An 18999-nucleotide genomic window follows, 5' to 3' on the forward strand; every position below is an offset into this window, starting at 1 on the left:
ATCATTAATATAAACAACGTATATTCTAGGAAAGATAAATTGTCTGAATCTTGTCATTCTATTAGCAAGTTGTTACATCTTTTCTCGTTTCAATTGTAGTTGCAATGATTATTTATTTCAAAGCGAACAAAGAAATAAAACGCATGAAAATGATACAAAACGCGTCGTAATATGTACAATGGAATGTAAGAAGAATGTGTCGAGATATGATAAATAATATTAAAAGGGAATGGTATTTGACGAAGTAGAAGAACGTCTGAATTCCATGAAAAGAGTTAAAATACGAAAAAAGCTTTGAAAGTGACAGGCGCATCGAAACATAGCAGAGTGGCTGGAAATGCAGTGAAACATAGCGTGAAGCATCGATAAGGGAGGAAAGTGAAAAAAATCCGTCGGAATTCGATGGAACGCGTAATAGTTGAAACACGACAGATAGCATTAAAACAAAACAGACAGCATCAAAACACGATGGAATCTGTGAAAAATCGCAAAACAAAATAAAATGCCTATGAAACGGGCAAAAATACGAAGAAGTCTTGAAAAACGCGACAAAACATAACGGAATGCGCGAAACACAGCGTGAAGCAAGAAAAAAGGAGGAAGGTAGAAAAATCCGCCGGAATTCGACGAAATGCGTCGAAATGTGACGAAATGAGCCGCTGTTCGCAATTGAAAAAGAGAGAGGTTGAAATACGATGCCGTTTAGAGACATGTGGACGGTTTCGCGAGTTCGGCCCGCGCCTACGGTGCGGTGACACGCGCAGTTTCACGCCGCGCGAGCAACTATGCGGGCTACCGCGTTTGCACTCGAGGAATCCGAATGGGACAGCGCGCGTGTCCCTCGATTTCACGCGCCGCCAGGCACGGGACATCGCGACGAAAAAATTTAATTACAATTCTCGGCAGGGTTGGTCGGCACCAATGTCGAGAGATATACCAACGAGAAAGAAATCGCGAATTTACTCGGCTCTCCTCTCTTTTCTTCTTTTCGCTCTCGTCACACTGTTCGAAAGGCTGTCCTTCGTTCCTGGGGGAGGATAATCGAGGCGGCTCGACGCGTCTCTCCTTTGAACCAGCCAAATCGGATTAACTTGGATCATTAGCTTGCTTATCGGCTCTGATGAATTTTATTAAGCCTCCTAGCAAGAAGAATCTCCAAGTACACAGGACCAAGACGCGACAGCGGGGACAAAGTTTCTGGCGAACGTTTCGACGGGAACGTGGAGGAAGGAAGCTACGCGGGAGGAAAAATCGAGTTAGGACACAGGAGATATTGATCGTAGCGGAAATGGCCACGTGACGCGTTGGATATTCAGGAGATGCGATTAAATAAATAAATTATGGAATTGTTGGTTTATGAAAGGCCGGTTTAAGGGCTTAGACATGCAATGAAACTCTTGCAAACAGATCCATTCATAGTTACGATTACAATGAAGTTAAAATATATCTTGAACTAATAGCTTCTTCACATAAATATCTTTTAGCTTTCCTTTCCATCAAAACCTTTTTTATATATAATGAATAGTTGTATCGCATAATAAAAAATATATATTGCTATTAAAAAAATATACATGTCCTCTACGTATCCATCTATAAAATATCTTGATTCGTCAGCCAATAAAAATTTTACACTTTCACCGAATAGAAGATAAAATGGAGCATTCATTTGCTCTCGAGCAAGAAAAAAAGCATAGACAAAGGTCGTTGAAGGTATGAGACCTCCAAGTATGAGATGCATACAAGAATATCAGAATTGGAATGCTGAATTTATTAAGAAGTATACAAAATTTGAGTTACATCGGAACATTCTGATGGCATCCACGTGGCACGTTGGACATTCACGAGGCGACGAAAAACGTGCTGAAGATACGTGGCAGGAAATGTAGGACGATGTCTCCCGCAGACGTTACTTGGAAAAACATGGAGCTTCCTCAAACACTTAGCTCAGCCGTTACGATTGTTTTCCTTGCCGCGTGCTACTGTTTGCACAGCCTAATCGAAAAATCATAAGCACCCGTTCCTCCTTGTAGTGGTTGTTTTATGGAAAAAGGGGTTGGTTTTATCGGGAACGCTTGTGGAGAAACAGATACTCGATCTCTCGATGATGTGTTTGTTGGATGAGTTGTTATTGGTCTTTAGATTGCCGTGATTAATGCGCGAAACGGATGTGATCTCCTATGGGAGTGGGTTTAAGTTCTTTTGATTGATATTGTTATGATTAAAAATTGTAGTGTAATTTAAGTAGAAGTAAACAGAAATAAACAGAATCTGTGAAGCGTTAAACTATTAAGTAAAATTGTCAAATTTCCGATTCTTCAAATTTCCAAATTTTCTAATTTCTGAATTTGCAAACTTGTTAATTTCCAGATTTCAAAATCTTCGAATTCGCGAACTTCCAAATTCCCAAATTTTCATTTTGTGATTTTTCGAATTCATGAGTTTTTATATCCACGAAATTTCAGCAACCTGTATTACAATAATTAAGGTAATTTTAATGTTAGAAAATTTGTATATAATCTGTTTACTCGAAAACGAAATCGAATCTAAAACGAAAATCCCTGTATTTTCAAGGGGGAATTAGGGTGGTTCTAATTAGAATAGTACACGTGTAACATGTGTGTGATATCGATCGAATATTGATTACATGATTTGGCTTGTGTGAATTGAAATTGGATTATCAATATTAGCTTGACGATTGACAGAGATAATTGAAATATCGGATGCTGTACATACTTCACATTTTCTCACGTTGTGAAAGTAGAACAAACAGTGATAGTTTCTTGTCCCTGCTTATGATCGATTGGTTGTCTCTCTGCACGACTATTTTCAGAATCATTGGCAATTTGCCCATGGTAGAAATGGTAACAAGGCTCCGAATAAACAAACTCGATTTCCTCTATAGTTATCGTGCACACACGTATGTAATCATCGAGTCTGATGATCGACATATTAAACGAAACTGGACGTTTCACTCATTGCCAGAAATATATTTCTCATTCGTATTTCCTCAAAATATTTTTATACTACTATGAAACTTTAATATGTGAATCATAAGGGATGTTCTGACAACTAAACGGGGTCACTCTTTTTCAGTTATAATTATTAATACAGAAAATTTCCTCATGAAGATTTTCAATATTTGCTTATTTCAATATGGCTGAAATATTCCACTAAAGGCTGTGACTATATATGTTAATTATATATATATAATATTTATTAATAAAATAATAACATATATATATATAATAATAAAAATTATATATATAAGGTTATTTCGTAATATATATTAATAGTTTTGACTTTTGTTTGATCTATGTGGCAATCTTAAATAAATGAGAGGAAACTATTTCAAGCCGTAGATATTAAAAAAAAAGATTGCAAGTTATTTGACTATTGTAAACGAGATTCGTGACTGGAAAAGTATTGGAAAACACTGACCTAAAAGAACTTAGGAGTAGCATCAAATTTATATATTCAAATTAGAAATTTCGAAATTGCCATCTAGTTTTGACACGCAAGATCGATCTAGATATCGCTAAACGGCGAAGCAATCGTATCTTTCGTTTCATGAGATTATCACAATCACTTGCGAAGACTCAGCCACTTCATTAGAAACGGAAGTACGAGAACCTCCGAAGATCCGCTTTGGAAACTTCTATGGTCCTGAGTGTCACTGACAATCGATGTACCTGCACCCGTGTATAACGCTATACTGTTTAGCGGTCCGCAGACCGCAGATTTAGATAGGGTTACAAACAACTAGATCTGACCGTCCCAGTCCCTAATTATCTTGACGGCGGCCAGCTGCGAGCGAACAGGTAGAAATTCCTGCGAGGCAAGAAAATGAAGGAGCAACACGAAGGGGGATTCATCAGCGCTTGTGATTTGGAAACAAACGTATATATGTAACTTGTATTCTTTTTGATACATACTTTATCATGTTTTTTTTATATTTTTGTTTTATCTAAATACGACAGGATATTTCATCAAATGATTTGACGCAGCGAAGATCAAAAGTGAGTATACGCAAATATATAATAATACAAAACTCATACACGTATGTTGCATAAATTGAAAATTGATTGGAAAGATATAAGGAATATGTAGGAATAAAAAACATAGGTAAGAGTCCGTAGATAAGTCAAGATTATACGAATCACAATTTTAACTCTCACTACATTTCAAAGAATGTTGTTATGAAAGATATTTAGTATAAAGAGGCGAGATATAAAGAGATTGAAATGTTATCGATCCCAGGTATCGATTTGATTTATAAAATTGAGATTTACGCATGACCTATCACTTTCATTGTATCAACTAATACTAGGAAAAATAGTTACAAAGAAAAACGTAAAATAAAAAGTTGAAGAAAATTATGAAATAACGTAAGAATCTCAGAATCGTTTGAATAGAACATATAAAAAGAATGATAAAGTACTTCTATAGAATTGTTGATTAATATACAGATACTGTGGCAAGATAAAAATATAACCAGTATTGAAAATGAGAAAAATCCTTCAGTGACTTTGTAAACCATTCGATGTATTCAATGGTTCGACGTGCTGTTATAAATGAGATAATCTTTAATATTCTATGATGGTTGATTTACTATCTGGAATTATTTACCCGAGTGATTCATATCTGTCTGACCGGAATAAAATATATTTCTCGTACTGGGTCAAATTTAACAAGAGAGGGAAAAACGAGAATAATTCTATCGCTTTTATAGATTCGTTCGTTTTGTAGTCCAATGGAATAGCTGTCGATCGCGACACGAGTATAATATTGGATTTTGTCATTTTCGCGAGTGCGATATAGGTACTATCTACCAATTTGCTTTCATATAACCATCGATTTCTACTTAACACAAGTATTTTCTTTTTTGTGCTCCCCCAAAAAATAAGCAGGACAATTCTATTTTTTATAAATTTTGCAATTTCGTTACAGAGATACATTATTAACGTTCATGTTTTAAGGAATAATAAGACTTACTCACATCAATTTATACTTTGTAAGAATACGTACAAATAGTCGGACTTTAAGATAAATTTTTAAAAATAACATGTACCATAATTAATAGTAATATGCAACCTCGTGACTTATCCGCATTTTATGAGATTGGTCATTGTAACAGTTGAATACTTGATATTAAAATATGAAAAGCACACGAGGGAAATATTCATATCATCTGATCGCTAAGAACAACGGCAATAAAAAGAGAAAACTTCGCGTCGACCAAAAATTACAAATGCAATCCAAGTGAGGTTTTGGCGTTTCATTCCAAAGCTAGAAGCACCGAGCTTTCATTTCGGCGTCGGTAATAACGTATTTCGAGGATTTAATTATTCACGATGTCCTCTGGTCTGTCGGCGGCATATTAATAGTATGCTAATCAATCGTCATTAATGGATCTCCGTTACATCGAGTTCGTCGCGACGCAAACCTGCGAAAGAAAGCAATAAGACAAGAAGCTATTTGTTTGGTAGACCATTTTGTTGCTTCTCGTAGTCATTTACTCTCCTCTCTAATTGAACGCTAACATACACCGAGAAGTAAAGGGGCTCGCGAGAATATTCAAGCACTTGCTGGCACCTTTTATGAATATATTATATGCGATACACGAAACATTCTAAGCTTAGCACTATAATGAAATCCGATTATCACTATTACACTACTAAAGTTTTCAACAAATGTAGAAACGTACGAAGAAGCAACAGAACATTTAGCAAAAGCATATGTATATTTATAATAATATTATAATAAGCATATGTATATTATCTATTATACAAATAAACTTCAATGTTCAAAGGGATTATCCATTAACATACTAAATATACAGGGTGATTGGTAACTGGTGGTACAAGCGGAAAGGGGGTTATTCTACGCGAAAAAAGAAGTCGAAAATATAGAATAAAAATTTTTCGTTTGAGGCTTTGTTTTCGAGAAAATCGACTTTGAATTTTTGCTCGGTACGAGTGCACTTTATCACGTCTCGTTATAACGGATCTCGCTGTAGATCCTTGTCTCGATGGAAAAATTGAAAAAAAAAATAAAAAAATAAAAAATAAAAAAAAATTGTTATTCTATATTTTCGACTTCTTTTTTTTTGCGTAGAATCACCCCCTTTCTGCTTGTACCACCAGTTACCAACCACTCTGTATACTTAGTAAATATATACTTGCGGTAAACTTCTATATACATTTTCTGGTTGATTCTACATTTTACTGATATAATCATAATAATTTTGTCTCGTTAGAATGCTAATCAAGTTTCAAGCAGTTTCATATAAGACACATAATATATTCAGAAAAGCTTTCTATGGTAAGTCTGCAAATACTTTCACGAGTCACTGTACACGGGTCTAATTCATAACCATCAATTACTCGACTTCGTCGCGAGGACGTGTGGTCGATAGCTACGTACTCGTAGTGGAGAACTCTTAAGCGTTATTGACGTGTCATCGAGCAAGATGCAGCAGCAACGTTTCCGCGTTTAATAATTTTACAACATTGTTCGGTGGCAGCGTTTTGCCTATCTACGTCGCAAATTACGAACACTCTAGCGAACACGTCGTTCATCGCGATCCTGCATCGATAAAATAGCGACGCAGTCCTTCGAGGATACAGGATACTCTTGACGTTTTATTCTTGCGCTCTGGCCGCGTTGTAACGCGTTTTATTGCACCCGTTGCGTTTTTATTGCGCCACTTCGACCACCGTCACTCCGAGGAAATGCAAAACTATTAAACCGACGTTCCTACCGTGTGGCCACATCGCATTGCGAGGAAATATGCACGCTGCTTAACGACCAACCGTTCAATTCTCATCCTCTCTTCTTTCCTTGTTTTTTAGTTGTCTGCCGATGCATCGACATTCGACTAAAAGCAATTTCATTTAAATTACCGGCTTCTTGTGCGATAACTTTGTCGAGCGAAAACGAGCAGAAAAGCATGAAGCGAGTACTATGAACCGTTTTGGTATATCGTATAATAGTGAGTTATTTGGAAAGTTTTTGACAATGGATATATTAGGTTGTAACGTAAATTTCTCCTCTTTCTATACTTTATTACACGATATTTATAAAATAGGTTTGAAATATCATTTAGTTTCCGATATGTTTGGAATTTCATGAAAAATAGCAGGCGTCACCTGTCGTAATACGTTTGTATCAAGCTGAATAAAATGAAATGAATTTTTAATTTTTAGACATGAAGTTAATAAGATCATGTTGATCTGACATTGATCCGAGATTGATAAGAGAAACTGACATAACAATAGGAGGAGAAAATGAGACGAACATACATATGTTACAACCTGACACAACGGTTCATGAAATTATTTCAATGCTTACAGAAAATTTTATAAATATTATACATGTTATACAAAAGATCTTGAAATTTTATTGACATTTTAATAATACATTGAAAAAAATTTGGCTGATCGTAAATTTTTTATCGAATATTAAAATGCAAAATTTAATTAAACGCTATTCCTATTTTAAGACGAAAATTGGAATTAATTATTTAAAATGGTGTCGTTCGTCACTAAAATTGCATTGCGGGTTGATGTGAACTAGATATTACATATATAGTAGATCTAATTTCATCTCACCAAATATAGATATCTCACCATCTTACCAAATATAGCACAAGTACAATAGAAGCTGTATTATTACCAGACTATCGATTACGGGAACAATCAATTACCGGGACATTAATTGTGAGAAGATTTGAAGATAACCAGTCGTTAGAAAGATTGAGAAACAAGAATAGAAATTAAAAAAATTGTTATATTTTTATTCGAAAGTGTCTGTCTCTGTTTGATATTAATATTTATAAAACAGTCAACAATAAACGATCTTTGATACGAGAAAAGAATTGTTCTGTTATTCGAATAACGTATGTTATGCATCATTCATCCTTTTCTTTTCATAACATTTCCTCAATGATGAAAAACTGAATACCTGTACGATTTGCAGGACTGAAGTAAGCAGGTTTCGAAGCGATGATTTATTTAACATCGAAAGTCATCGAAAGAAACCAACCATTATTCCATGAACCGTTAATTCTACAAAAATACACCGTCTTTAAATTTCTCTTCCATTTCGCAACGAAATTTTCAAACAATTCAATATTTCCTTCCATTTAAAAAAGAAAAGCAATTCGACCTGTCGTCGAACGCAAGATGAACAATAATCGCGATGGCTACGTAGAGCTCTATTATCAAGAGCCACCGATATACGCATGTGCTTTCGTCGTTCTTTTCCAATCGACTAATGCAACCCCCACACAAAGAGCTTTCACGAGTAATTTTCAGGTTAAGTGAGTCGGAACAGCCCCATTTTTCTGAATACCTCGCGATCAACCTGCTACTCGGTCCGGTTATCGGTTAGCCCGTTGTCAATATGTTCGCCTGCTTTTTAATTTATATCGCGGATGGTTGCGTGGATTAAGAGTTCGATAGAAGTGTCGATTTTTGAAGATTACAGCTAAAAGAGTTGCTCGCAAGATGGGCAATTTATCCGAGATAATCGATTCGTCTCGTTGAATATTAAGAGGAAGATAAATTGCGAATAAGTTTTTATTTTTATTATAATGTACCACGTTTTAAATCTACGTACGCGTAACATCTTCGAAATTTTAGACACAACTTGCAGAAAACTGCGCTATTCGTAGTTACAGACTGCGGCTTTTTATACAACGTTATTACTATGGTCATGACTAAAAAAAAAAAAAGAAAAAAAAATGAAAATTGAATAGCTATTTCTTTCACCTACCAAACATTACCCGGATACTTTGTATACATTTTTGTGCCGCATACGTTCTTGCATTTTTAAATTCGCCATGAAAGCATAGGTTTTCGCAGTGAACTTTCAGCGTAATTTAAAGTAAATAAAGAAAAAAAAAAAAAAACAAAGCCAATCAAAGCACTCACAGTTTTTCGGCGAGAAGAAGGCTGGCCAGGTCTCCAGGAATCTGCGTGAGTCCCTGTTGAGAGCAGTCGACCTCTTGACCGGTACACGTGCACAACCACGGGCATCTACCACTGTTCATCTCCTCCATCGTACCCGACAAACTTCCGAGACCGAAGTTACCGAGGGCGGTACCATGAGAGGCGCCACCGCCCAGCACGGACAATATCAGCAGAAGTCCCCAGGCGCAGACCACGGAACCGCAGCTGACGCCGAGCAAACGCAGCGACCAAGCCGGCGTCATGGCACGTGCCATCGCCAAGACCTTCCGATTAATGTCCTTCACAGCACGATTAGGTCCCTCGAGGATTTTGGCGATGCTCCCGGCCCGGCTCTTCGGCCGAATATTGTTCGGATCGTACAGACTGAAGCAGGCTGCCTCGTTGCCCGCCAGCCGACCGACGTTGATGCCCGGATAAACGTAATTGGGCGCCGGCTCCAAGAACGACGAGATTTCCAATCCTTCGGCTGGTGGACAACCGAGTATCCGTACCGGCTCGAGAATAGGATCCTGTTCCAATCGTATAACAGAGCACTCGAACTCGTTTGACGTCAAATCCCGTGTATTCTGACTCTGATGTCGTTCCGTGGTTTTTCCTCGCGATCGATCCCTCCTTCGACCATGAACCCGACACGATCGATTCGAATTCCTTCGCGCGCCGTCCACGTGATGTCTGCCCGAAATGCCAGTCGCCCGCTGCCTATGCGCCTGACACACTCCCCGTCTCTCGTACGGTTCACCAACGACCACGCTATCGGCCGACGACGACGTGTTTCTCGGTCGCTTCGAACGGACCCCCGATCCGTTGTCGGCTATCAGCTGCAGATCCAACGCTGCCTCCTGATGACGCCACTGATGGACCAACACAGGCGTCTCCGTCAACGTCACGCCACCGCCGCGATCCTCGATCCTCAACGCCTCGCAGGCTTTTGATTGCCCAACAACGATACTGTTCGATTGCTCGTCCACCGTGAAGCTCGTTTTTTGACCAGCATCCACGTCCCTCTGACCTGGACCACACGCGGTACCAAGGTCCTCCGTCGATATCTCGACGACCTTTTCGCGGTCTGCCTCTATAGAGTCGATCCGCGATCCACCACCGGGTACTGACGATGGCTGCTCGTGAGCTAGACCATCCAGCAGGCCCTTTTGGGGGCCGTGTTCGTGGCCCCCTTCTCGTTCTACGCGCCCCTCCGACAAGCTGTTGGACACCACTAACGGCACCACCCGTTCCTGCGCATCCTGGGGCACCGCTCTCACTGACTTTATCTTGACGCTGGTCTGTGCCCTAGTTTCTACCGTACCCGACGCGGGTACGTGGTCCTTGCCGCGGGAAGCGCGTCCAGCGACAGTACGGCCAAAGTCATTTACCAATTTCCTATATGCCGCGTTTCACTCTCCGTCCAATGTCCCTCTAGTCGACTATTTCTAATCGCTGATCATTAATCTAACTCTCACGTTGTGCACAGATATCGCGCTGTGGTTGTACGCGTGTTACATACGCGTGTATACTCGGGCTACGAAACGCGTGTCGCTTTACACTCTCCCGTGCTCGACGAAGCTCTACGGCTAACGCTTGTCAGTTTCTTCTTTCCCCTACTCGAGCTTCCGTTCACTCTGGCTTTCTCGATTGTCGATTGCTCGTTACGCGGGCATTATAGTCGGCGATTGGTGAGTCGATTTGCCAGTCGTTTCTTCTACACGCTCGATGCGACAGTGATGCATCACCTGTAACAAGGAAACACCTTTCTTGAGTATACATATATATATTACGTACCAGCTGTACTCGAGACATTTTTCATCGAACAAGCTACGCGACCGAGTTTTAATAACTCTAGCTCGGTATGCACGCGGATGTCTCCCAGCGGATATTTAAAGGCGGAAGTTGCTCGAGAGAGGCAGGTACAAGCTCGACCGCGATAGAGCCGCAATTCAGTCGGTCGGATAGGTGTTTTCCGTGCACGCATGATATATATTCCCCCATCGGCGGAAGTTGCATACATTCTCCGGTGGCGGAAGGGAGGCCGCGTTAGTCCCCCTTCGCGCGACTAGATATCGCGATTCAACGTGGCAGACAATATTTTCTTTTTTCATCCCCTCCGCGGTAGCGTGCTCGCGTGCCTGTGTGCACGCGTCACCGAAAAATACATCTTCCATCTTGTAAGCAGATGCGTCTCGTTTTCCAGCAAGACGAAGGAGAAGAGAAGGAAGCGGAGAGAGAACCAAATGGCGCAGCCAGTTACAAAGAGAGGAACTCGCCGTTGCAATATCGGAAGTACGAGAAAAATATGCTTTCGAAGCACAATCAAGGACTCGAACGCATTCCATGCACAGCCGTTCCGAGTTGCGAGGCATATTGGAATTTCTCTCCGACGTTCTTCCTCCTTCGTCTCCGCTGAAACACCATCTCCAACCGCTTTCTTTCATTTCCCCCGCGCCCGCGCTCGTCTGCCATGCAAACGTGCCTTGAACGCACGTGATGTCCCTCATATACATGTTGCTCGCGCTCCTAAGTGCCCCCGGATACGTTTTCACGATTTATCACTACCTGGGAACACCTGGAAATAGAATGTCTGTCGTGGCCACTGCGCGAAATAATACGCGGTCCCGGCTGTTCCCTGGCTTAAGTTGCGCGTCTGGCAGTTTCTATTAGGGCTGGAAATTGCAGGCTGACTTCCAGGGAAAACCCCGGCTTTTACAGGATTTTTACCTCCGTTCTGTTATTTTTTGAATCTTTTGTATGCGGATCATTGGTTATTTTATAGGAGAAGATAAGATAGGCTCCAATTATTTCACAATTGGAAGTTGAAAATAGCGAAATCGAGGCTCGCAGTTTTTAGAAAATCTGTGTGATTAGTGTTCTGAAATTTTGTAGTTTTTTATCCACGATGTTACGATTTTCTTGACACCGAACGAAAAGATAATTTAGGAAAGTTGACATTATTGAAATATGGAAATAAAAATGTCCCCATTTCGATTATTCTGTTAGAGTAGGTAACGTAATATAATATACGATTAACAAAACTGATCCATTAAATAATTCTCTACTTTGGTTAGAAAATAACAGCTACGGCACTGAATTATATACATTAAAACAGCCGCACATGTTGACTGCGTAACTTCAATATTTGTCAAACATACTTGTTAGCAGAGGATAAAGAACTCTGAAGGGTGCTCGTTATTCCAAGCGGCAGAGAATTCGATAATACTCGTCAAACAACTGCAGAAGGATAAAACAAAGACTTGACGTCTAATTTGAAATTCGTCGCAACTTAAACCCATATGACTGAAGCAATGACTCTGCCTTCTTGCTGCCAAGCTTATATTGACCGACTTTCTCATCGACATGATTTTGGATCAGGCTCAAGTGCAAGAATAAATGATGTAATCCAGTTCAACATAGTATATAGTTTATAGCACGTGTATAAAATGTGAAAAGTCGAGAGTTACAAGCTACTAGTACGAACAAATCCTGTTGCATAACGATAATTTGATAATACGAGAAATTCAATTTTACAAGTAAATTTTACAATCTCTCTTGATGTAAAATTGTAAAATTATAAAGGAGAAATTTATAGCCTATAATTTGTAATCTGTCAATTGGCAAATCGTTGGTCAACGATTATATAATAAATTATTTTGCAAGAGAACTCAAATGCGTAATTCCTTCTTAATCGAAAACCGTCAACAACGCAGCAGGTACATTGCTTCTTTCATCGTGTGACACGATCTAAAAGAATTTGTTCCATAACAAAACTCTAGTTTCGAATTAGTTTAAATCGATTCACAATCAACATTCTCCAAAATTACTATCCGATCCATTTCTCGATCGTATCAAGAAGCGCGACAAAACTCGCAGGAATGCGAAAGAAGCCCGTACGGTGGCGTAGATGGTTCGCGTCTCGCATTGAAATTCGTGGAAAATCTAATATTCCCTCCGGAGTGAGCCAGGGGACAGGGATCGATAATTCGATTAGCAGTAGTCGACACTGAGAATAGTTAGGTGGGACGCGTCTTCTCTGTAGATACTCGAGCCACGCTCGAGTATACGGTTAAAGTAGCCAGCCCTCGATACAGAGGATCGGTTAGAGGGGGTGTGTACACCACGCACGTATAATATTCTCGAGCACTCTCCTACAGATAATATCTCCAGAGCCCTGGCAGCCTCTGATGTTCGAAGTTAAGACGCCGAGGGGTGGCGAACCGTTTCGATGTGACACATCGACCAGACGAGAGATCGTCCAGAGGAATCCTTCTTCCTCGCCCTCTTTTCAACCCCACCCCCTACCTCCAGCGTTCGTTTCACGGGTGCTCGGCATTAATTAATAACGTTAGCTCGCATTAATTGAGGCAAAGTAGCGAGCGTCGGTGTTCGAAACTTTTTCTTTTCGCCCCGTGTCGCGTCAACCCTTTCCGATATATCGCCACGTATAACGCGTGAACAAGACGTCGAGAGAGGGAGGAAAATCGATTCTCTCCTCCGATCGAGCACCGTGTTGTTCGCCGCGACACGCACGGTGCGTGTAGATTCGACGTAATTGGGGAAATTATACTTTACGATAAATCGTGCTGCTGGCAAACGAAGTGCGCGAACGTACTGTGCCTGATGAAAGTGTTCGAGCACTTGCTATAGAAAACGTGTATTATTATCATTACGTATTTATGAGTTCATTATGCGTGTTATGTAAAACATTTTATATGAAGTAAGTTTCTCGAAATTGAATATTTAATCATGTACTTATATAACGGAATTGAGAAACGAATAACAAGCGGAGTTGATTAGTTTGACTTTTAAAAAGACATAAATAACTTGTAATCTTTATGTACATTTTCAAATTCGTTTGGAAATTTACGAATGCAATCCCGATAGTCAGGTCTAGTCGGGATGCTAATGAAATTTCAAAATGAAATTTTCTATAGCACGCATAATATATCCGTAAAATGTTTCTATAGATATACGAATACTTTCGTGAGCCGCTGTAGGTTGTACCAGGGTGAAAGGGATGAACGCTGGAGCCTTGAAGTCCCTTGTCGTCGTCGACTCGCGTGTCGACGGAATAATTGTCAGCACAAATATTTGACCTCTCGACGCTCGACTGATTGACACTTCAACGCCGTTCTCGTCGATAAACACATGATTCCGTTCACGATTTTCGTCCACCTTGTTCTCCCCTTTCGCTTCTGTTTCTTTATTTTTCTAACGTCGCCTGTTTGAAGAGTGCGTTAATGCTTTTAAAATTCCTGGCCAAACAATAGCTCCGCTGATGCACCCCTTCCATCCTGCACGAAAAAGGACAGAAGGGACAATATTGACAGAGATACGACGCGACCCCCTGCAACGTTGCGAGGCCTCGTGCACCTTGGAGTAAAACGCAAACCGACAGACATATGCTGCGTTCGGTTTTAATCAAATTAACCGTGCAAATAGACGGTGCAAATTTCTTAAATAGTAGGGCGAATGAAAAAGTTCGTTCGACTTTTGCAGATAAAATCTTCGCATTCTAAGATCAACATTTTCGCGGACGATAAACTTCCACTCCGATATATCAGATCTATTTGTGATATTTTCGTAGGATAAAAGTTGTTTAAAATATGCTATCCAATTACCCACGCAACGGTTAATATTTAAAAGTGCATAAATTCTTATTTTGAAAATGTAAATTGATATAAAGGTACTGAAAGAACGGAAAACTGAAGATTCGTGATATTTTTACGAGAATACAAAACATTCACATATTTGCTTCTTCGCGTTTCAATTGCGGCGCGACATTTTATTCGTGGCGCTTTGTTCCGTCGTTTTATGAACATTCCAGTTCACCTCTTCAGGGCATACCTGAAAAGCGGAACGTATTAATTGAAAGCCGAGGAACGTAAATGTAAACCCGTAAATGTATCATCTAATCACCGTGGAACATTGAAATGGAAAAGGCAAGAACAATCGTTACGAAGATTCACGAACAACAGCTTGATGGCCAACACAAGGGTTAAATGAACTCGTTGGAAAACGAGAGAATGGAGAAACTAATATCGAGAACTGAGCGATTCTATCGACTATTTCGAGCAGAACAGACCGACGTATCGACTGAATTATATTTTCCCTGGCCGGCATGGTACGTATTCGTCGTATAGACGGGTTCTGTGGAACTCGCGTACCGGTATACAACATATAGACAGAGCCGGAATCCCTTTGAGCCGAACAGAAGGGAAAATCAGACGGTTCTGGGATAGCCAATACGGCGACGAAGCTGGAATATTGCGTCCTTATTGTAATATATTTGTAAGCCACTTCGCGAGACAATTTCATTCGATGCGGGCACGAATGTAGACAGGTGGATATACACGAAGGTATTCCTTCGAGGTATATCATTATATTGCGCCAGAGGGGAGGAACCGATTATTTGTCGAAAGCTCGACGAAACAAAGGAAGGAAAAGGAGTTGAGAGTTTATGGCGAACGGAAGTTCTTCTATTCCACATTTCGTTTACTTCTTCCTTCTTCCTTCTCTCTCTCTCTCTCTCTCTCTCTCTCTCTCTCACACACACACACACGCACACACACACACTCTCTCTCTCTTTGTTATTTCGTTTGGTAACGGAACTAATAAAAAGTTTCGCTTAGAATCCTCCGAGTCAAAGCATAGATTTTTCTTAGGTTTTATTGAGAAACAGAAAGGGCTTGGTGTTCGAGAGGTAATAACTATTGGAATTTTACTTTGTGGCGCAATGACTGTAATTAGTAATTAAGCCAAGTTATGACTTCCTAGGTGGTAAGTGAAACGTTGAACGTTCTCGTTCAGTGGTTTTAAGAACGGCTGAGTTTGTAATTAATCGTTTACTACATGTTCTGCGAGTTACTGCAACAAGTGACAAGTATAGGTAATATATTATTTGAGTATGGTAATTCGCAGTGAAATTGTTTAGTGAACGAGCGGAACAAGTGACAGTGTTCATAAAATTGTTTCAAGGAAACATTTCCTTGGAAAATATATGACGTGTACGATTGTGGCGATAATAAGAGTTTTAATCCAGTATTTTGTAAAAGAGAACCAAAATAGGGGAAATAAAATAAAAATTCAAAATTCGGGATCCATACAAAAAACTGGAAAAAAGAGACAAGGTAAAGCTCGAACACGAATTTTATTACAAAAACAGACTTTAAACCCGGCAACCTTAAATCGTAACACACGCTAAGGTTCGCCACTTAATTCGAAGAGGAAGATCGAGAGAGGGCGGCATCCATCCCCTTTTAAAACAGAAGACCGTAACGGCAGAAAGCATAACAGCGGCACGCGCTCCTTTTCCCATTTCCTTCAAACTTTTCCCGTAACACGGTTTCCCTGCAGCACGACACTAAAGGCTTCCTGTACAGACTACTATGCCACCGAGAACACACATACATACACAGAGGCAAGGTGGATGATTTTTCGTGAAAAACTTCCTAGAGCCATGGTTTGCTTTGGAAGCGGAGATGTTTGGTTAACATGTGTGCCTAATGGCCCGTGCGAAATGGATTTTTAAGGTCTCCGTTTAAAGACGGGCCCGTCGGGAACGAACGTGCCGCGACCGATCGAAAATCGATGTTGACACTCGTATGTGTGCGACTGAGAGAGTGGCGATGATCGAAAGCCGATAGGGACGACGTAACTGTTATCCGGCCCTCCATGGACGCATAATGAACGCGGTCTAGTACATCAGCTAGTAGTATCGACGAACATCGATCGTAACCAGCATAGCCGCGCAGGTGCACGCTTTTTAAATCCACCATTCGCGCCTTCACGGTGAATTTAATTGCATCGACGTCCGATAGACGGCCAATGAGGACGATAGGACACGTGCGAGAGCTTTCCATTTTGCGGATGAGATCATTGAATTACAAATGGAAACGCTGATACCGGTAACGACAACGTGGGATGTTCGATAAATGATGTGGCGGGAAATGGAGAAAGCTAATAGGGATGAGATAAAACAGACGAATATAGAGGGCTTGAAAAATTTAGAGATTTAGCAAGTATTTTGGGAATATCGTGGCGAAGTTTGAGAAAAATTTAGAAGTTATATACTTTTATCGAAATGATATAAATGATCAAGTGATTTTAGTTAAATGTTACATTTCCTGTATGTTTTGTAACACGAACGGTAAGATGCATTAAATATATTGGACTAAGACAAAAAAGAAAGAGAACGTCGCATCAAAGAATGTCGTTGAACTTCCATCGCTAAAACGTTTCATCCACTACCGATAAAGAAACGAAATAACCTGCTAACCCTGCCTGCACGCCTTATCACCGGCTTAAAAAAGAAGCATCGCTACGGAGAATCATATCGAGCTGACACAACAAATGGAACAGCTTCGACGAAGTCTGGATCACGCTTTCTCGCCACACTGACGAGTATACCTTTTTTTATAGGTTTTACAGATCTCTCAACGTGAAAGTAAGAAGGGAAGACCCTCGGATATTAGGTTTCCCAGTGCGGTTTTCAACCACCCACTCGATCGGTTGATCGGTCGACTTTACCCCGGGGAAATCACACTAGATACGAATTGGACCTCCACCCTTAGTGAACACACGCGCGCACGCGCGCGCGCTTGTTCGCGCGACCACCCTTCTCTCTTTCACCTTTCAACGTGGTTAAGAGGTGGTCCATGGGAAAAAGAGAGGGTCAAATGGAACACGAACGGCCCTTGGCGACATCGGAGACGAGGCAGTGTATTAATCGGGAAAGGATCTTCTTTCATTCGTTCGAGCATCCAGTTTTGCGACCCTCGGGGAACAACACGGGACAAGAAAGGATTATCCAGTAGGTAGTATTTCTGGACGGTATATCGACACGTCGGTGATTGCCACGAATCGATACTCGGAGTCCCGGGAATGATAACGAATTAGGAAAGATGACGCGAACTTGCTGGGTGGACGATGCGTGGCAATTTATGGTCATCGATTAGTCGTTGTTGAGTTAGGTTCGCTAAATGATCCATAATAGTTGAAATTTCAGTACATAGAAATATCTTTCGCAGTCGATTCATGTTACTGAAATTTGATTTTTATCATTGCAATTACAAAACAGAATTTCAACAATTTCCGTTATACTTTTCTTTCCATCCAGGTTTTATCCTAATCCAGGTTAACTGTTAACGGATTAATACGGATCCATAATAAAATTTTCAATTCGTGAAACGTATATAATATATTCAATATCGGACAGAGAAATATTATTTCGTCAGTGGTATAATCGTATTTCACCTAAATATACCTACTTATGCTTCAAAGAATCATCCACAGAGAACGAAATGCTAAATCACAATACCATTTTAACACTTACGTTAATACAGTTATTTCCCTAAACAAGATTCATTATATTCATTCCAGGCAACGAGAAACAAGCACTTCACGCGCGGCAACAAGTGCAGCACAAACCAGTCTCATAAATCGTGCTCCGCCAGCGAACTAAAGTTTCCTTTTTCCATCAATTAAAAGGTTTCCTGGGCTGACGTTGGCTCAGAAATTGCGAGAATAAACCGCGCGTGTCCCTGGCACGTGAGGCACGGGTGGCGATCGAATCTTAACTTTAAAGCGATTCGAAGCTCTTTCAGACTGTTGAGATTCGAATCTATTCCAACACGAGAAAAGACCTCTTGAATGTAAATGATATACGCACTTTGTCGTTTAAATCACTGTCAGCGTAACGAGTTAAATATCCTGTTTTCGAATAGAGATTGCTTAAAAGTTGCTCATCCAATCATTTACCCAATTTGGTGAATTACGGGGCAAATTACTTCTGACTCGATTAACCCTATCCTACTCTAGAAATAAAATATCAAATGCTTTTCTTCTATTTTCTAAGACTGTGAACTTAATACGACATAATATATTCCCGTAATTATGACAATTTACAGGTACAAGACGGAAACCAACGAAATCTCGATGTTCCGGCAAGAAGTTCGATCCTGAAATTCCGTCGATAAATCGAGAAAGAGAGACCGCCAGTATCTCCGCCAGGTCTAAGCTGGCCAGCGATAATTTCAACCGA

General features: G+C 40.3%; 1 protein-coding gene across 1 annotated transcript; it reads right to left on the reverse strand.

Annotated features, from left to right (window-relative positions):
• Positions 1 to 8929: 8929 nt before the first annotated feature.
• On the reverse strand, positions 8930 to 10360 carry LOC117237272 (the record flags this gene model as incomplete). The annotated part of the gene is made up of 1 exon (XM_033501048.1): positions 8930 to 10360. A coding segment is annotated over one exon (1431 nt), but the record flags the coding sequence as incomplete, so codon positions are not given.
• Positions 10361 to 18999: the final 8639 nt, after the last annotated feature.

The sequence above is a fragment of the Bombus vosnesenskii genome, unplaced genomic scaffold, assembly GCF_011952255.1.
Source record: "Bombus vosnesenskii isolate JDL3184/JDL3185 unplaced genomic scaffold, Bvos_JDL3184-5_v1.1 scf7180000013367, whole genome shotgun sequence".
In the NCBI taxonomy this organism is placed as follows: domain Eukaryota; kingdom Metazoa; phylum Arthropoda; class Insecta; order Hymenoptera; family Apidae; genus Bombus; species Bombus vosnesenskii.